Here is a 21,097-nt window from a genome sequence, read left to right as displayed (position 1 = left end):
GTCGCTAAACCCAATTCCGGTTGTCGTAAATAGGCATGTCCACCGGCAAGTGCGTGTTGTTTTTGAGGATGTTTATTTTCATGATTTAGCGTCGAATTATCTAGTCTCTGCTTCCGGTATAAAGGATGGTATCAATGAAAAACTGATCTTTGAAAAGGTGAATAAAGTTTCATGGTTTCATTTGAGAAGTTTTGTAAACCAAAACGTCAAAGGAGTTATGCAAGGAGTTCCCGTTGACATTGTCATTTTCGTTGCTTTACTGTTTATGACTTTTAACTTTTTATGGCTTAACTTCATTCTTGTCCACGAAAAGGTGAACCTAATAGCGTACAGACCATTTAGAGGAAGATAAAGTTGTATATATTACCTCAGTGTGATATTTCTATTTATTTAGCGATTTCGTCGTCTTCACGTTGTTGCCTTAACGTTTTGTTTATAGTAGTCATGTAAAGTACCGTCAAGTAAAGTAAGAAAGATTTTTTCTCTCCAAGAGATTCATATTGCCCGTGGGCTGTAGTGGATAGACCATCCGTGTGGAGAGCTAAAGGTCAGTGGATTGATTTATTTACTGTATCATACCACAAGGTATTGAAAGATGGAACGTCTTGTGACAGAGGAGTTCAGGGATGAATGAAGGTTGGTTGGGAATCTGTAGAGTGTTTTTGAGTTGGGTGTATACAAAACTGATTTAACTGAAGATCTGCAGTAGCTGATTACAGCCAGACATACACAGATGCAGTTTGTTATGTGATGATGATGATGATGATGATTATGTGATGGTAACTCTCAAAAGTTGCCAGACAATTTGGAAAGTTGCCAGTCCAGAATTTTCTGGATTAAAGAAAATATTAAGATGGTAAATAAGAGGAATGAAACTTCATACTGTTTCTAATCTGTTTCAGTCAAGGCTTTAATTATTACACTCAAAGTCAGGTTCATCCAACACTTTCAGACGTGCAACTTTTTGAGGCAGGAGTTTACAACTCTGACAAAAGGAGATAAAGGAGTTTTGACAAGGAGAAATACCTGTACTTATCTTTCAAATATATATATTTCATTTTGTCAAAACGCATTTATCAGCACAAAATCTTTTGCCATTGGACAGATCTTCAGGTGCATAATGATAACCAAGTTTAGTCATGTGCGCACACACACACATGCATGAACACACACACACGCATGAACACACACACATGCATGAACAGACACATGCATGAACACACACATGCATGAACACACATGCACGAACACACACATGCATACATGTATGCACACACATGCACACACACCATTTAAATTTGACAGGGTTCCTAAACAGGGTTTGTTATATCTCAGAACCACTGTGATTTGTCTTCTTGTGGCTTCAAGTCCAAGCATGTGTTGTTTCAGTTGTGACCTCCCAGACCATCTGTCCCTGTCATCATGTCCAGGTCATCAGAGGAGGTGCTGCTCATAGTCAACCATGTACGACAAAAGAAAACTGATGGAACGCTGTATCTCATGGGCACTCGCTTGGCATGGATGCCAGGGGGCAAGAACTCCTTCACCATCAGTCACATGTATGCAAACATTAAAAGTAAGTTAATTTATTCTAGCTTGATATTTTAGTCTTGTTACATCATCAGTGTTTACTGTGAACTAAGACAAGTCCAAATTATGGAATATAGCAGTAATTGCCAATCCAGTAAATCAGTAAAGTCTAGGAAAGAGTATCGCCTGAACATTCCTTTTTTTACACAGTAAATTTGCTCCAGGGGAATACTTCCTAGAGTAATATTCCGACACTGAAATTAGTTCATTGATTGTTTTTTTATACCAGTTCTAGTTTATTGAATATATATTTAGGATGAGGTATGCATGTCAGTTTGTAATTTTTTTATTTTTTTTTATGAGGGTGTGGGGTACTCTAACCAAAGTTTCCACTGACCGTAAATACAAGTCATATAGAAATTATGTTGACACTGTACTTCTGTGTAGAAGTCATAGAAGTAGGCATGGTGTTAGATGTTGCTTTGCCAGCTATTTCAGTTGGAGATCATGCATTTCTCTTCAACCCACCCATAAAGATCCAGGTTAGAATTGATCTTCAGCAAACCCATGTTTTTCATAAGAGGTGACTAACTTGATCAGATGGTCAGGCTCACAGACTTTGCTGACATATGTCATCATATCCCAGTTGTGTAGATCAGTGCTTGTTGTAAGAGGTGACTAACGGGATTGGGTGGTCAGGCTCGCTGACTTTGTTGACACATGTTATCAGTTCCCAATTGCGCAGATCGATGCTCGTGTTGTTGATCACTGGATTGTCTGGTCCAGATTCGATTATTTACAGACTGCCGCCATATAGCTGGAATATTGCTGAGTGCGGCGTAAAACTAAACTCACTCACTCACTCACTCACTCACTCACTCACTCACTCACTCACTCACTCTGAGTCTAACAAAACCTAGTAGGAGGTCACGTCAGGTAACCTTTGCGAAAAGTGGACATTCGCACATACCTTTTGAACTTTTACACATGCAAAGTTTTGTAACCCAAAAAATTCCAAATGCTATTTTGCCCTATGGTTGCTTCCGGGCGATTCACCCGGAGCACCTTACAACAGTGAATAAATAGTTGCTGAAAATAGTATTTTTGGCAATATTCCAGGATGTCAGTTTGCGGAAATACTAGCTAATGACAACCATATCAACATAAACCCAAAAGCGTATAATACTGCAGGTCAAATATCAGTGTTTTATGTGGATTTTCATTTGTTGAGAGATCATTGTGAGTGACTGGTGTATTTTGTAAGTTCCACCAAACCCTAAACAGTGGCCGTTGTGAGATTGCTTAAATCCTTTTAGCCGTCTCATATTTAACTGGACGATCATAGGTTGCTCAAAGGATATCTGATGCAACCTCCTACTAGGTTTTGTTAGACCCAGTGTAGGAGTATAACGAATAACACTTGGGCTATGTTTACTTAGACTGAACTTTGTGTAAGGTTTGTTTCATCATATAAAGAAGAAGTGATGGGGTAGCCTAGTGGTTAATATTGTTGCTCATCATGCCTTAGAGACAGGTTTTGATGCCTCAAATGGGTACAATATGTAAAGCCCTTTTCTGATGCTGTCATATCTCTGTTAACACTGTCCTGTTTTACAATCACTACGACCAAAGTATTATTGCTTCTACTGCTTGTGTTTTGGAGTAATCAGAATATTGAGCGTAATTATTACCAATAAGATGATGTAACAATTGCAGCACAGAAAATTTCCCCAGACACCAAAGACAAGGTGCAGCTTCAGCTGGTGATGCACGATGGTGGTGCAAACACATTCCACTTCAACAACGCGGAGGGACGGGCTGCACAAATGCGGGATCGGGACAGCGTCAAGGAGCTGCTGCAGCAACTGCTACCGAAGTTTAGAATGAAAATAAGCAGTGAACTAGAGGAAAAAAACAGGTACTTGTGCTTCAACAGAAGTTCAAGTCACTCAGAGCTTAAAGTAGAGTCCCTTGAAATATCTCATCTGTTATGTTATTGTGGTATATGTACTCCGTTGATTAGAAACACCTACTAGATCGCTGGTACCTGTGATCTACCCATTTCTTGTTCACAACACACCCAAAACAACAGATGGTGATCTACCCTTCTGTTGTCATGGTTATGTTATGAACAAGAAATGGATAGATGTTCTGTGTAAATTATGTTTAGGACATTTGATGTACAAATTACCTTTCATTATTTATGGTTTCAGCCTTGTCAAGTCAACGTTTGGTTACCATATTGTCCATTTAATGTACTTGAGATTATTATGTAGGGGATATATTTTGTGCTGGTGAAGAACTTGACTGTATATATTTTTATGTATGTTTAGAGAGGTTTGAACTTGTTTAGAGAGATTTGATACCGTGTGTGGAATATCTGTTTGGTGATAGTGAAATAGGTGATTAAGTCTCTCCACTTCTCCACCAAAACTGCTCAGCAGAGTTGATTAAGCTTCTACCTGTGTTTCATTTGGACTCAAAAGGTGTGCATCTCTAGTTGCATAGATGTTTATTGTATTTGCTTAGTAGAAGTTAATCACCAGAGCACACTCAGTGTAGGGAACACTTCCTGCAACAGCGCTGACATCCATGACACAATTTTGTCTTGTTGGCCACTGTATTTTATTGACCTAGTCAGTGATAAGTCTGACATTTGTCTTAATCCTCTGAATAGTATGTAATACTGGTTCTCGTTGATTTCCAGAATGCTACAGGAAGATCCCGAGTTGTTTCAGCTGTACAAGGACCTTGTAGTCAGTCAGGTGATCTCTGCCGAGGAGTTCTGGGCCTCACGTGCTCATGTATGTATCTGGTGTGCTGACTCCAAGTATAACCATTACACTTCACCTTAGTGTCACCTTGTTAGATATGGGAGAGCAGGGTAGAGACAATGACATAAACCTTAGCACCCCACTTGCTGTTTGGATGGTAAACATGGTAGAGCAGGGTAGAGATGATCACATAAACCTTAGCACCTCACTTCCTGTTTATTTGGTAGACATGATAGAGCAGGGCAGAGAAAATCACCCAAACCTGAGTACCACACTTCATGTTTGTTTGGGCCCCATGAAGGTCCAGGGTAGAATAGGCCTTCAGCAACCCATGCTTGCCATAAAAGGCGACTATGCTTGTCGTAAGAGGCGACTAATGGGATCGGGTGGTCAGGCTTGCTGACTTGGTGGGCATATGTCATCGGTTCCCAGTTATGCAGATTGATGCTCATGCTGCTGATCACTGGATTATTTTCAGACCACCGCCACATAGTTGGAATATTGCTGAGTGCGGCGTAAGACTAAACCCACTCAGTCAGTCCTGTTTGTTTGGTAGACATGGTAGAGAGGATCACATAGACCTTAGCGTCACACTTTTTGTTTGGTAGACATGGTAGAGCCGGGTAGAGAGGATCATATAAACCTTAGTACCACACTTCCTGTTTGTTTGGTAGACATGGTAGAGCAGGGGAGAGAAAATCACATACACCTTAGCACCAAGCTTTTTGTTTGTAGAGAGACATGGTAGAACAGAGAAAGAGGACCACATGAACCTTAAAGCATCACTTCTTGTTTGTTTGGTAGACATAGTAGAGCAGGGTAGAGAGAACCACTTAAACCTTTTGCCTTCATTAACTCATATTTCTATCATATCTACTGTCTCATTTGTAGAAATTTGCAAACTCCACAAGCAAACCAGAAGCTAAGCAAGTTGTGGGGATTTCTCCAGCGTTCTTGGTAAGTTAGTTTCAACTTCACAGCTGTATATCTGCCCCAGAGCAAGAGGAGTGATGAGTCATGGCTTGCGTATGCGTACTAACTGTTGCTAAAGCTGCTGTCATCATTTAAAGATAGCGACCGCATTAGCAACATTCCCCACCTCAAGCTTTACTTCTTCAATCTGACATTGTTTGTGAAAACGTTATTGGTGTTATCCTAACTCTTAACTTTGTGGCAAACTATAAACAAAGAATAATGACTGTCAGGCAGCTACGCTGTGTGTACCAACTAAATTGCCTGGTACTAAACAGCTGTGACTGACTTCAAGTCTTTTTCTTGCTGAATGTTGCCATGTGTCTTGTGTGACTGTGAAAGCCAAGATGGTTTAAGCTGATTAAGCCCATTTCCAGGCAAGCAGACGGTCAAAGTCCACAAGAGATATCCAGGCCAACTGCACCTTTTTGTGTGAACATAGTGAAGTCTTATGCCAAACATTTTCTGTTGACATAAGGTGCTTTATGTACTGTAGGCAGATATCAAACCTCAAACAGATGGCTGCAACGGTCTGAAGTACAACCTCAATGCTGATATCATAGAGTCGATCTTCAGGACATATCCTATGGGTAAGTATACAAATTCAATAAAGTCTATCCTTCATGTTATCACCGAGTCACTGTATTCTGCAATTTGTTTACATGGAGTATACTGTGTCTCGGTGACTGGTCAAGCTGTACTATGATTTGATATCTCTTTTTAACTGCCATTGGGTGGGATTGTACATGCAGACCAGACAGATACATAAGCATCTATTGATATACCTTCACATTGGCATACAAGTGCTGTGACCTTAAAGCAGAATGCTGATTCTCACCTCACCTCACCTCACCTCACCTCACCTCACCTCACCTCACCTCACCTCACCTCACCTCACCTCACCTCACCTCACCTCACCTCACCTCACCTCACCCCACCCCACCCCACCCCACCCCGCCCCATCATCATCATCATCATCATCATGCATTAGTACTGAAAATGACATTAAAACTGTCCTAAAAGTTGCAAGTATGCCACCCACTGATTAACTGCCTGTATATCTGATGGTTTGGACCACTTTTCATGAGATGAAAAGTTACATTCATAACTGAAGCATACTCAGTAGTGAGGTATTCTTGTGTTCAGTAAAGAGGAAACATGCCGAGTACGTGCCCCACAGGATGACGGAGAGCGAGTTCTGGACCAGGTTTTTCCAGTCCCACTACTTCCACCGAGATCGCACACACACAGGCACTAAGGATCTGTTTTCTGAATGTGCCAAGAACGATGATGAAGGTGAGAGAAGTGTGTAGTTATCTATTCCAACATGAATGTAGAAAAGTTCTGATTCTGATTGGTGCATCAAACTTTCAAAGGTTTCAAATGAAAATAAACACCTCCAACCGAAACAACATATTAAACAGCCACATCACCATAGAAACTAGTGTATTTTCAATATAGACCTCTATAGAATTTAGAATTGTGAAGTTTTAAGTTTTAAATTTCAATGTTAATCATCAGAATTGTTTTTGGTCAGAACGTTACTATCATCATATGTCATGCAGACACCATTATAAAAAGGTGAAGATCAGCAACCTCATGTTTCAGATATGAAGGAGGAGATCAGTCGCAATGTGTCCGACCCACTGATTGATCTGTCTCGGATTAGAGACACGGCCATAGAGGAGGTACACAACTGTCCCACTTATTTGTCACTTCCATCTGTTTACAGTTCATGTTCCTAAACACATCATCATGTTTTGTGGATAGAATTATTCAGTTGTTTCTGATGGAATTGGACAACCATCTGTTGTCTTAAAGATGCAGGTAGTTAAAGCCTATCTCATCACATGGAAGACCCAGGTTCGATTTCCCACATGTACAATGTGTGAAGCCCATTTCTGGAGTACCTTGCTGTGATATTGCTGGAATATTGCTAAAGGCAGCATAAAACAAACTGTCTCAATCACTCAGTCAGTCACTCACTCAAAGATGCATCAACATCTTTCTAAGTATTCATTGAATGCTGGGTCCTACTTTTCGCACCCGTTTTGTTGTGTTTTTATCCCTTCAGGATGTAATGCAGGGGGATATACTTCGACAACACATCTGTCTGTCCGTCCGTCCATCCGTCTGTAATCATTTTGTTTCCGGAGCATAACTCAGAAACCCTTCAACATTTTTAGACTAAAATTAATAGATACAGTAATCTGAATCTATGGTTGTGCCTTTTTCTATTTACAGATTTTTGGCATTTATATTTTTTTTTTTTTTTCCATGGAATGTTTTGGTCTTAGTCTAATGGTTGGGTGGGCTTCGTTTCCGGAGCAGAACTCACATACTTGTTAATATCTGTCAGCAAAATTTGGTAGATATATTTGGGTGACCCCAAAGTCATACCTTTTACTATTTACAGGTTTTTGTGATTTATCATTTTCTCGGTTTCTATGGAAACATTTCGGACTTAGTCTCAAAATGGAGGGATGGGCTTCGTTTCCAGAGCAGAAATCAAAACCCATTCAATACTTTTCTGTAAACCATTCAGAACCTAAAGTGGAGCCTTTTGCTATTTACAGGTTTTTGTGATTTATTATTTTCTTGGTTTCCATGGAAATGTTTTGGAATTTCTCTAAAAATTGAGGACTGTGCTTCGTTTTCGGAGCACAACTCAAAAATTTCCTAATATATCTCAGTAAAACTTGGTAGATATGTGTTTCAGACGTCAAAGTGGTGCTATTTGCAGGTTTTTTGATTATCATTTTCTGGGTTTCCATGGAACGATTTGGACTTTGTCTCAAAATGGAGGGACAGGCTTCGTTTCCGGAGCACAACTCAAAAACCTCTTAATATTTATCAGCAAAAGTTGTTAGATATGTGAGGCAGACCCTGAAGTGATGCCTTTTGCTATTTGCAGATATTTGTGATTTATCATGTTTCCAATTTCCATGGAAACAATTCTGACTTAATCTCAAAATGGAGGGATGCTCTTCGTTTCCGGAGCACAACTCGAAAACTATTTAATATATTACAGCAAAACTTGGCAGATATGTAAGTGAGACCACAAAGTGGTGCCTTTTGCTATTTACAAAGTTTTGGCGTTTTTATTTTTGCCCGGTTTCCATGAAAACAATTCAGACTTAGTCTCAAAATGGCTCTTCGTTTCCAGAGCACAACTCAAAAACCGTTTCATATCTTTCAACAGATCTTGGCAGATATAGGTCAGCAGCCAAGACAACACTTCTACAGCATTCATATAATAGACACATTTGTTCACATTATCGTGAGATTCACATGGTGCCTCTGCATGCCGTGTAATAACATTGTTTTGGTATTTGATTGAACAGGGTTATCGTGGAATGGTTGAAGACAGCCGGAAGAGCAATAATGTCACCAACTTGTCAATGATTCGCCGTTTCAATCATCACTCCACGATGGTTTTGCGGGCATGTGAAGTCAGTACAAGCAACAGCTCTCTAGATGAATCGTCCAAGACAAGTAATGGGGAGAGCAGTCTTCACAATGGCAGTTCTGCGGAGGTAGCCACACCGTCAACCAGTAAAGGTCCTTCTGGGGAACCAGCTAGCAAGAAGGTATGGACACAGGGCACTCCTTCACTTGATGATTAGGAAAAATACTTGTTAATGTATTCAAGGTTATGGTAATTTGGGTGATGGAGGTGTGTCACACTATCACTGAGTAAACCCATCTGTATATTACACCATCACCCAACACCAAGTAGCACCATATATGTCACACCATAACTGACTTACACCATCAATGAGTCACACTATCACCTAGTAACACCATCCATGTCACACCATCACTGAGGCACAATATCTGTGTCATGCCATCACCAAACACCAAGTAACATCATCTGTGTCACACCACTGAGTAACATCATCTGTATTTCACCATCAACATGTGTGTCATACCATCAGAGTAACATCATCTGTGTCATACCATCACTGAGTAACATCTGTGTCACACCATCTTGAGAAACACCATCTGTGTTCTACTATCACTGACTAACTTCATCTTTTTCACACCATCACTAACATCATCTGTATCACACCATGACTAACGTCTTCTGTGTCACACTATCACTGAATAACATCATCTGTGTCACACTATCACTAAATAACATCATCTGTATCACACCATGACTAACGTCTTCTGTGTCACACTATCACTGAATAACATCATCTGTGTCACACTATCACTAAGTAACATCATCTGTATCACACCATGACTAACGTCTTCTGTGTCACACTATCACTGAATAACATCATCTGTGTCACACTATCACTAAATAACATCATCTGTAATACACCATTACTGTGTAACATCATTTGTGTTCCACCATCACTAACTAATATAATCTGTGTTACAACATCATTACGTAATATCATTTCTGTCACATCATCACTAAGTAACATCATCTGTGTTCCACCATTACTGCTTATATCATCTGTGTTCCACTATCACTAAGTAACATGATCTGTGTCACATCATCACTGAGTAACACTATTTATATCACACCATCACTGAATAACCGCATCTGTGTCACACCACCACTAAGTAACACCGCCTGTGTGTCACACCATCACCCAACACCACCCATGCCACACCATCTTCTTTTTGCAGAGAAAAATTCAGGAGAAACTTGAGTACTCTGATCTACAGAATGATATGAGGTGGAACCATGTGAACCTGAGACTAGGGAAGATGGAGCGGTACCTACACGGCCCCACTCCAGTTGTGGCTGCCAAGTATACCACTAGTGAGAATGTGATGCAGGCGTTACGTGCTGTAGGCGAGGAGATACAGCACTGGAACCCCAAGCTCACTCAGGTGATGGTTTCACAATGCCCATAGTCTCTGGCATAGGGTCATGTATGGAAGTATATCTGTATTGTCAAAATGCAGGTGTCCTTAGCATCTCTGTGTGATATCTAAATTGGAGAGGAATGCTTTTTATGTGTGATGCTTGAGTGTAGATGCTAATGCTATAATCAAGCATGTAGGGCTCTGGATATGGTTGATGTATAGTATGTTGACATTACTGTTCGTTGTTGTGATTACAGATACTGCTAGTGTAGTCAGATGAACAAATGGTATAGAAGGGTTATTCTTGATTGGCATTGATTAGATAATTATGTGCTGTAGAGATGTAATAACCTTCATTTCTGTTGATTGTTAGGTTGAGTCGTTGAGTCATTGCATTGAAGATGTCTATACATCTCTTCATCATGCCAGCTTATAAATGTCTCTTAAAGAAGATACCTAGCTTGTGAAAATTAAACATTTATATGATTAAACACCTTGTTGTTCATTTCATACATGTACCACAATCTCTATTTTCTTTACTATTTTATGGAATAGCTGTTGAATAATATAGCATGAACAATGCTTTGTGTAATATGGGTTCTGAACCTTGATGTAACTTTCTGTTCATTCAGAAGGAATGTCTTTATTGTCTCTGGTGTTTTTCAACACATTCTACATAACAGCATGAGCCAAGTGTAACACTAGTACTAATTCTGTTAGTTACAGCAAACATCTCTATTGTGTGCTCCTCATTACCTACATCTGACCAGGAGTCTGGGTCAGAGTAGGCTTTGGGAGTCTGTGTTAATCTAGGCATCAGGCGTCTGGGTTAGAGCAGGTTTAGGGAGTCTGGGTGTGAGTAGGTTCTGGGAGTCTGGGTGTGAGTAGGTTCTGGGAGTCTGGGTGACAGTAGCCTATGGGAGTCTGGGTTTGAGAAGTCTCTGGGAGTCTGAGTTAGAGTACGAAGTCTGGTGGAGAGTAGACTCCCAAGAGTGGACTCTGGGAGTATGGGTTAGTGTAGAAGGCTCTGGGAGTCTGAGTTAGAGTACGGAGTCTGGTGGAGAGTAGACTCCCAAGAGTGGACTCTGGGAGTCTGGGTTAGTGTAGAGTCTGGGAATCTGGGTTAGAGCTGAGTCTGGAAGTCATGAGTTGTAGCAGGCTCCGGGAGTCTGGGGTTGAGTGGGCTATAGGAGTTTGGGTTAGAGTAGGTTCAGGGAGTCTGGGTTAGAGTAGAGTCTGGGAGTCTTGGTTAGTTTAGGCTTGTGGTTTAGAGTAGGTTCAGCGAGTGTGGGCTGGTGTAGAGTCTGGGAGTCTTGAGTTGTAGCAGGCTCCCGGAGTCTGGGGTTGAGTGGGCTCTAGGAGTCTGAGTTAGAGTAGGTTCAGGGAGTTATCGTAGAATCTGGTAGTCTTAGCTAGTTTAGGCTTGTGGTTTAGAGTAGTTTCAGGGAGTCTGGGTTAGAGTAGGCTCCCAGCAACTTAGTCTGGTCAGAGAGGTGATGAAATTGACCTGGTGGTCATGCTTACTCACTGAGCTGATAACGTGTAGCTGCTTCCTGATTGTGTTGATAGGTGTTCACAAGATCATTGACTTGATATGTATAGAGGCTGCTTTACTGCGTCTCAGATATTCCTGAATGCAGTGTTAAACAACCGACAAAATCCTACAGCGGATGGCTTATCTCCCCTTGTATACTGCAGGTACTCCAAGGAGGCCAGGCTATGAGCATACTCAGTGAACTGTCACCAGGGGGAGCTCTCATGAAGGGAACCAGTCAACAACAGTTACATCGTAAGTACACATCACGTGAATACAGGCAAAGACTACAGCAGGAAGAATGTGGGTTTGGGGGGTATGGATCACAAAGCATGTCACTCTGTTTTATTAGAGACTTGGGCTGTGTCATAACCAAGATTAACCTTATTTTGAACAAATAGCAGGCAGTGACACTACAGTGGTTAGCCACATATTATTTGCCTTTTTCATGTTTGTGTTGGATCAGTCTACCTAAAGCAGGTCTTGTAGGTGTTACTTAGAAAGGTAAATTGAGCATGATAAATAACTATATGTTTTGTTTTTTGTTGTTTTTTTCTTTTGTTTTTTTATTCCCTCGGCATGTAATATTTACAGGTTCTTGTCATTTTTCTTTTTCGTTGATTCCATGGAATCAATTTCGAACTTTGTTTCAAAAGGGAAGGGTGACCTTCATTTCTGGAGCACAACTCGAAAACTTCTCAATATCTCTCAGCAAAACTTGGCAGATGTGTGAGGTAGACTCCAAAGTGTTGCCTTTTGCTATTTTCAGATTTTTTGCTTCTTTTCTCGGTTTCCAAAGAAATGATTCGGACTCGAAAACCGTTTGATATCTTTCAACAGATCTTAGCGGATATATGAGACATCTCTTGAAGTGATGCCTTTTGCTATCTATAGATATATTATAAATCATATTTGTCATGATTTCCATGGAAATGATTCGTACATCAAGTAACTCTCAGATGATTTGTCCTTTCAAATATGTGGGAACTGGGGCGGATATGCATCTTCTGATGGCCCTTGTTAGTAGTAGTTATTGATATGATTATCACTTTTTAGCAGTTGAATGAATAATATGAGAAGTGATAATGATATCACCAACAAGTGATAATCATGCCATTCATTTAACCACTGACAAGTGATAATCATATTAATCATTATCATTCATTTAATCACCAACAAGTGATACAGTCAGGCCGCATTAGTCAGGACCCCGACAATCCGATTCCCGCGATATCTGAACAATAGCTAGCTGTAACCAATCTTGTTTACTATGTAAACTCATTACCTGTTAATTCAGTAATCCGGTGCTTCACTCTCCGTATCTGAACGTTAATCAGCGGTAACAGATTAGATAATTACACATAGTTTTGCTTCATTAATCCGGCGGTACATCAAAACGATTTGGATAATCCCTTCACACCATGATCCCATTCAGTGGTAATTGTTAGACGACACTTGAAGATGTCGTTAGTTTGTGATTTTGATCAATTAGTAGGTCTCACTTTTGGTTAGTTGGAGTAATACCTGTCATGCTTACTTCCTGTATAAAACAGTGATCGTGTCAAAATTAGATCACCTGACGCTTGTCAGTCATAATGGCAAGTCCCGCCCCTAGGCGTAGAAGATGTGAAATTACTGCCGGACAAAAAAAGAGAAAACCCTAAAGCCAATTTTGATCTTATGTGTAAACATTTTGGTCAAGAATTCGGACAATCTATCGGCAAGAGCACAGTTTCGGACATCGTATATGTTTCGTGATTGGCTATGATCATTTGACCAACAAGCATTTCATTCAGTGTGCCTACAGGCCACAGAAAACTGCCTGGTCCGAAGTTAAAAAGCTCCACCATTCAGAACTGTTACCGTCATGTAGATTTCTTTCACAAGTGAGTTTTGTTACGTGTATGTATAATCTATCCAGACTTGATTGTATGCTTTGATTGATTATTATATGAATATTGAAGTTATTAGTCTTTTGAAACTTGTATACGTTCGCATGTTTTTGTATGGCCATATCAAAGGGAAGTAACCCTACTGTAGTTGTGTTCATAAAAGTTCGTTTCAGTAGTCCGTACGTTTCACTATCCGAACGTTTTTGATGAAAAACAGAAGTGTCCAGATTAATGCGGCCAGACTGTAATCAGCAGTTACACATCTGATGTGATTCTCACTTGTCAGTGGTTAGATGAATGATGTGATTATCACTTGTCAGTGGTTAAATGAATGATATGATTATCACTTGTCAGTGGTTAAATGAATGATATGATTATCACTTGTCAGTGGTTAAATGAATATGATTATCACTTGTCAGTGGTTAGATGAATGATGTGATTATCACTTGTCAGTGGTTAGATGAATGATGTGATTATCACTTGTCAGTGGTTAAATGAATGATCTGATTATCACTTATCAGTGGTTAAATGAATGATATGATTATCACTTGTCAGTGGTTAAATGAATATGATTATCACTTGTCAGTGGTTAGATGAATGATGTGATTATCACTTGTCAGTGGTTAGATGAATGATGTGATTATCACTTGTCAGTGGTTAAATGAATGATCTGATTATCACTTATCAGTGGTTAAATGAATGATATGATTATCACTTGTCAGTGGTTAAATGAATATGATTATCACTTGTCAGTGGTTAGATGAATGATGTGATTATCACTTGTCAGTGGTTAGATGAATGATGTGATTATCACTTGTCAGTGGTTAAATGAATGATATGATTATCACTTATCAGTGGTTAAATGGTTGTATTGCTATAAACACTTGGATACACTATGTTGTAGAGATGATTCCCCGCGATGTCCAGGATGAAATAAGACAGCAATACAGTGCACTGTGTGAACTCTTGCGACACTTCTGGACATGTTTTCCTCCATCGTCAAAGTTTGTGGAAGAGAAGGTGAGTCAGACTGGCTGTTGCTTCTTCCAACATTTTGTATTTTTCCAAGGATCAAGTTTTCCAATGTACAAAAGACTAGATAACATTCTCAGTTTTCACATTTGGGGCACTGGTGCAGTACAATGCAGCAACTATACATAGTAATGTCCCTTTGCTGTGGTTGTGTTATTGTTTTATACAAGGCAAGGATCAGTTTGGTGGGGATTGATATCATCAAATTCCTTTGTCAGTTTTCCGATATATTGAATAGATTTCGCTTACATCATATCTGGAAAGTTTTGTGCCATGAAATTATTGCATCTGTCTGGCTCGAGCATCTGTGGCATCTGGTGACATCCTGTTCAAATTTGGTTCATGGTGCAGTGATGACAAAATGTCAGTGTGTAACGTGGTGAGATGTGGCAAGTGGACTTTCCTGGTCCAACTGCTCACACTGAGTGACACAGGATGTAAGGGATTACATCATTTAATCTTGTACTAGCTAGCTAACCTTATGTGGAAAAGACTGAAACAAGTACACTTTCTTACAATGTTCATTGATCTTATAGACATTCTGTTACCGGTAAATTTCTGTAACATTTTACTCTGACAGCCTGTGATGTAAGTGTATTGTTGACTAGTGTGGTATGGTATGATGTATGGTGTGGGGCAGTACTAGTTGTACATGTGACATTGTGTTTTCAGATAGGAAAAATGAGGACAACTTTAGAAAAGTTCCAGGTGGCAAAGCTTAACCCTCTGAAGGACAAACTGGCATCACACCATTACTCTGTGGATGTAAGTGACAGCTGGAATATAACTAGCAGCATCGTAGCTATATTAAAGAAAATGTTTCCTTAGCATGACTCGTGCTTATTATGCTTATCTCCTCCCTCTATGTGAAGTTAGTGGAACACTTGAAATCCCTTTAGGTTCCCTTGTAATTGAAGCGGACACACAATACACTCACCCATCGGGAGCCTCCCTTACAGTCACATGACAGTCACATGACCAGCCATGCCTGTCACTCTGTCATTCATCATGCAACAAGGTCAGCTGAAGGCACTTGTGTAGTATTCGGTTTTTGGATTGTAATCATTATCATCATTATGTAAAATTAATTTTGAAACTAGCAAAATTTGATGTGTTTTGGACACATTTTCTTCAACATTGACTTAGTCATAGTTGATTGTATCCAGCTTCTAGTGTAAACTACAGCTGTCAGTGGTTGATCTGCATGGAGTATCTAGTTCACTGTGAACTTTGCAAGGATTTATCAGATTCAGATTTTGCATTGTAGTTGTATATTGTTCTAAGGACAAACAGTGTAGGCTCTCTGAAGTCATGTCTAAATCGGTTGATACTGCGTCTAGTAACCATACGTTGTTAACTGCACTCAAGGACTTCTTCAAAGTCCTTTAGTGATGAGATAAACGTCAGTTTACAATGAACCTCCACTACTACTTTCTGAGGTACAGATCGTCAGCTCTCATGATCAACAGAGAGGACAGACATGGAGTGAGAGCATTGGAGTCGACACAAGATCTACATGGAAACTGCTAGCTAACAATAATGGAGGGCTTCTTTTGGAAATCAAACATGGTGTTTGCCAACCACTACCTACAGGACATTGCCACTAATTTGGGCCACCTCTTATGGCAGAACTAATGAATCCACAAAGGTGCTAAGTCATCCTTTTATCATGTGACTTGTTGTGGTCAAGACACTCAACGGAGTATAATGGTGAGAGTTCATGCACAGGCTGGCAAGAGTGATTATGATCCTGTCCTCATAATGAAGATACTTGTACATGCAGAAGGGTTGTGACTGCTCTTGATTGGAAATCTTGACATACGACGTACAGTTGCATTAGACACTAGCAGGATGCTAGCTGATCTATATCTTATCACATTCCAGTCAACAAATGCTACAAGAGAAGACAAGTTCGACTGGATGAATATTGGAAGAACAGGACCGAGCGTTATAGTTCCAGAAGGGTGGGGGAGTACTGAACATACTTATATGACAGTCAACACAATCCAGTCTAGCCTGACCCACTGTCGTTTCCGTTTGATAATGTAAGCATAATAAGCATGAGTCACGATGAGGAAAAATATGCCATTTTCTGAATAAAATTGATATTATATACTTATCCTGACTCATGGCGTCAGCCCTCCCAAATGCGCCTCTCAGGCATGCTGTATTTACAGTAATTTTCATCTCAGGCTTATGAGATTAGGAGAGAGTGGCAAGCATGGCTCCTGATGGATGAGTGTATTGTACATCCACTTCAATCAGAAGGGATTTTCAAGGATTTTAAGTGTTCCACTACTTTCACACAGGAGGAGGAGAAAAACAAAAATAAGCATGAGTCAAGATAAGTATAAAACATCAATCATATTCAGAAAATTGCATTACTCTTAGTAACTTTGATAGTAGCCCTACTAATGCCTATGTCTATGATTCTAACCAACTTGCAGTAGAATGTCATACCCAATCAAGTTATTATGAATGTATTATCAGTGAATCTACCAAACGTTTCTGCGAATATACCAAACTACTGTTAATTTCTATGAATCTGAGTACTGTTGTAAGTTGGTTGTCTTTAATGTAACACCAGCATAACCTTGACCTGTTTGTCTCCCCAGCTGTGCGGACACATGGAGGAGATGCTCCAGGCTGCCTACAACAAGTTTGATGCATGGCAGGCTAAGAAGCTGAGCCGCAGATGAGAGGGACTTTAACCGTGTTTACGGTTTTCATTTGGTGCTAAAGTCAGACAGTGCAAACTGCCTCTGGAAAGACCAGTCGATGGTCTGAACAGAATGGACAGCAAATTATATGCATTGACAGCTCTCAGTGCTTCAATACACCATTGTGTGCACTGGTTCATGAACATGCTCTACTAGTATGGGTAATATTGAGTAGTGTGAAAGTGATGAAACACTGTAGATATCAGCACGATTTGGAAGATTCCAGTATTTATCTGTGACTGTCAGGCTGATGATGCACAGAACGTGTGAGAACATTTGCTGTGATGACCAGGTGCCTTGGATAAGTCTGGTGTGGTGTCGCTGGAGGAGGACTTGTGAGGAGCTGACTGGTTAGTGTTTAACAGTCAAGATGCCCTGATTTCATGGGATGAAATTGTCACCATCAACATAGCACTGCAAGTAGAGGAAACGAGGAAAAGGTTAAGAAAGTTGATTCCATGGTTATCAGGAGAGGAATAAATTTGCGGGAAGACAAGGCAGACATCTTGTATATGCTGGAAGGGGCACCAGAGGCATCACTTCAGGGGAGGGAGGTTGACTGGTGAGAGAGAAACAGAGTGTTGGTGGAAATCAAGCTGCATCCAGTATTACCAGGAGTCATTCCTTCACAAGTGTAACACAAAATCACTTTGTGAAGGACTGCCTCAAACTTATGGGTCAAGTGAGTTGAGGTGTACAAGGGCTATATAGTGAATGCTATAGAGATAGCAAAGTTGATAAAATAGCATGCCCTGAATAGTATAGAGTGATCACTGTGCTCTGATGTATGTTGAAAACTGTACAGTACAGCTGCGTTGACCTCACAAACTGCAGTGATGTCACATGAACAAAACACTGACATCAAGGTCTCAGCATGTCTCATTCTTAAATGACATCAAGCAGTTTAAGGAATTACCAACTTGGTATTACAAGTGTTAAGTCCCTTCTGAATGAATGTGGCCAGCGGTCAAGACGGCTTCTATTTACATTAGACACTTGTAGTGTGTTTCCTTGTGACATGAGACCCTTTTAATAATAGTGTGCTGATATGTACAACATGCACAGATAGTAGATATTCCAGATATGATGTTGTGTATTCTTTCTTGCTGCAAGTATATTTGTATGTTTACACTGTATGCCAGAAGTCTGTGTGTTGCAGTGTTTGTGAGAGTCTATAAGTGATTGTTGCAAATGTGATATTTCTTCATATATGCCATAAAACACTAGACATTGCAGAAGGTTCATAGTGCTCACATGACTTGTTAATATTGAACATTGCAGAGATTTGAAAACTCTGTAGTTACAGACTCTTTTGGTTTATTCCCTCAAAAGCAACATGTCATTGTCACCATTACATTTTTGGGTCCATAAAAACTGGCACTGGCCAGATATCTGTCTGTTCATTTTTGATTTTATAACAGAGACAATAACCTTATATGAACAACATATACCCTTCCAATAAATTTTGTTGTTGGAAAATGATGGCACTGTGGCTGAGAAGGTGCAAGTCAGAGTTACTTCCCTTGTTATGAACTCGCCTGCAAGCTGTAGGTGTTTGAATGATTATGTATTTTCCACTCCTGCTTAATGAAAATTATTTCAATGCCTGTGTGTCAAGGTTATACTCACATGAAACATTAATGATCCCATTTACGTCATACATTTCAAGGTGAGGAAGTCTACAGTCATCATCTACAGTCACTGCCATGTCAGACATCTCATCTCTCCCATGTAACAACATACAATTACATTGTGACTGCCATTCCTGCATTACCTGCAGTAGTGTTGGTTCCACTGGAGAGAAGCATGTAGCAGTAATTTATTTTCTATTTTGGTAACTCAAATCTCAAGATAAATTAAGACATGGGAGTGAGAATAACACGTGCCACTTGCTGGCATCTTGTAAGGGCAGAGACTTTGTAGTGCATGATAATGTTAATTCTATGCATCATTTAACAAAAGGTATTTTGATTGACAACAATTAATGATGATTGGTTATGAGGTCATGGCAGAGAATTGGTGGTGAGGGTTTTAATGGGTATTCACTGGCCACAATGGTACCAGGATATGGCAAAGAGCCTCCACCACCAATAAAGGCCTTCTTTTAGGTGTCATGTGGCTTAATGTGCTGGAGTTAGTAGCACAGACACCAGGGGCTGCACTACGGCGTAGTGCACAGCATGGGGTGTGGTCACAGATGCTGGAAGGGTATATACAGCCAGAGGTATACAGAGTTTCATTGTTTGATAAGTTCTTATTTATTTGCTGAATTCTATGCATATAATGATATATTGCTTTTATTACCCCCACCCCACGTTTACTGTGTAAAGTGGGGGATGTAGTATTAGGCTCCATCAGTCCGTACGCATTGAAATATCTTAAGAACTATTCACTAGATTCTTATCATATTTGGTCCTATGTTCATGATAGAAAAAGACAGGTCTGCTGACCTTTATCTCCATTTCAAGGTCACAAAGAGACTTTAACCTTTTACCCTTGTCAGCGAGAAATCTCAAGAGCCATTCCATTTTCTTCATATTCAACACAAACTTAGTGCAGGGCCCCGTCGATTTTGGTGACTGTCGCTTAATTTTTAAGGTCGTAGTGACACTGAAGGTTTCAGCATGTTAAGCTTGTCAGCGAGATATCTTAAGAACCATTCACTTTATTTTTTTTCATATTCAACTCCAAGCTTATTCTAGGGATGGCTCAGGCCCCAGACGATTTTGATGATGTTGTTCATCCTCACTAAATATACTGTTATACATGACTGGACTGGCTGGACACCTTGGTAGTGTATCACAAAGATAAAACATTGATGTAAGAAGGACAGCCCATTGTAGGTGGAACACTCATATCATTCTCGTGACAAAGGTTCACGTATGGTCAAAACTTCAGGGAGAACTAGAAACCACAGGTAGCCTATAGTGGTTAGACACAAGTAGACAGTGTCTTTCTCCTAGGGAACAAATGTGTGAAGCCCATCGTGGGGGCTTCCTCTGGAGATGGATGAGAATTCAGATATGCTTCACTAAGTGGGTGATAGGGACAAGATGGAACTGTGGTTCAATGAGACAAGCTCAGTATATATGTTTGGTTCCAGATTTACCTGGACTGGTGGTGCTTCCTCACCTGATTAATGTTATCTCTCACAAGAAGCTGACACAATAAGTTTAACCACTGTTCCTGTATGCTGACAATGTCTACAGCAATGCACAGGGAACAATCTGTACATCATGTCCATGTTGTTTGTTGAAACTTTGTTTACTTTATCATCAATCATGACATTAAAATACCCTATACATTGAACAGTTGTATTGTCTCTGTGTTTGCTTGGGAGAAACGGGAGGGAGGAGGATAGGCTGATAGATCAATCGATTGATGGTAGCAGACGTGTCAATGTCAGCTATCCAAACTGTAGTAAATACTAGCAGTATCTCTGACCTTAACAATGCGCGTGTGCAGCCACAGGATTCCTAGATTTTCTATTCCGTCTACTGATGCCAAGAGGCTAAAAAGAATTTTTTGTTTGTTTGTTTGTTTTCTGAAGTTATATACTTGCCAAAAAGAAACAGAAACTGTCGATATCTGAAGCTTGATACTACATTACAATCAGCTAAGAACAGGGAATGTTTTTCAAGTAATACCATCTGATGGGCATCCACCATTCTTACTGTCCCATTGTTTAGGCTGAAGGAGTTTTGTCACGGTTGAGGGAGCAGTTACTGATACCTGTCAGCTGGAAGACGTGATTAGATTGTTGGCCCGAAACAGTCGCACTAGATCAGTGCTCTTTTTAAACCTTGATTGCTAAAA

At 40.1% G+C, this 21,097-nt stretch overlaps 1 protein-coding gene across 2 annotated transcripts; it reads left to right on the top strand.

The window, feature by feature from the left end:
- Positions 1 to 22: 22 nt before the first annotated feature.
- Positions 23 to 20,590, top strand: LOC137261639 (general transcription factor IIH subunit 1-like). 2 transcript variants are annotated; one of them, XM_067799418.1, is made up of 14 exons: positions 23 to 49; positions 1,390 to 1,576; positions 3,247 to 3,448; positions 4,238 to 4,334; positions 5,196 to 5,261; positions 5,773 to 5,866; positions 6,423 to 6,572; positions 6,885 to 6,964; positions 8,621 to 8,866; positions 9,921 to 10,127; positions 11,802 to 11,892; positions 14,434 to 14,549; positions 15,234 to 15,326; positions 17,177 to 20,590. In XM_067799418.1, the coding sequence occupies exons 2-14, from the start codon at positions 1,423 to 1,425 to the stop codon at positions 17,258 to 17,260; spliced, it is 1,680 nt and encodes a 559-aa protein (XP_067655519.1). In that variant the 5' UTR covers positions 23 to 49; positions 1,390 to 1,422; the 3' UTR covers positions 17,261 to 20,590. The 2 variants fall into 2 exon arrangements, with proteins under 2 accessions (XP_067655519.1, XP_067655518.1); XM_067799417.1 differs by having other exon boundaries at positions 23 to 157.
- Positions 20,591 to 21,097: the final 507 nt, after the last annotated feature.

The sequence above is a fragment of the Haliotis asinina genome, chromosome 14 (assembly GCF_037392515.1).
Source record: "Haliotis asinina isolate JCU_RB_2024 chromosome 14, JCU_Hal_asi_v2, whole genome shotgun sequence".
Classification (NCBI taxonomy): domain Eukaryota; kingdom Metazoa; phylum Mollusca; class Gastropoda; order Lepetellida; family Haliotidae; genus Haliotis; species Haliotis asinina.
Note: the sequence above shows the minus strand (reverse complement) of the source record. Positions and strands in the feature narration are given on the sequence as shown.

What these genes read in the sequence shown, in the direction of transcription:
- LOC137261639 (XM_067799418.1), top strand. Translation starts at nt 1,423, where the DNA reads ATGTCCAGGTCATCAGAGGAGGTGCTGCTCATAGTCAACCATGTACGA. An exon ending in CATGTATGCAAACATTAAAA is followed by an intron (nt 1,577 to 3,246) that starts GTAAGTTAATTT and finishes TAACAATTGCAG; the next exon opens with CACAGAAAATTTCCCCAGAC. An exon ending in GGAACCCCAAGCTCACTCAG is followed by an intron (nt 10,128 to 11,801) that starts GTGATGGTTTCA and finishes TGTATACTGCAG; the next exon opens with GTACTCCAAGGAGGCCAGGC.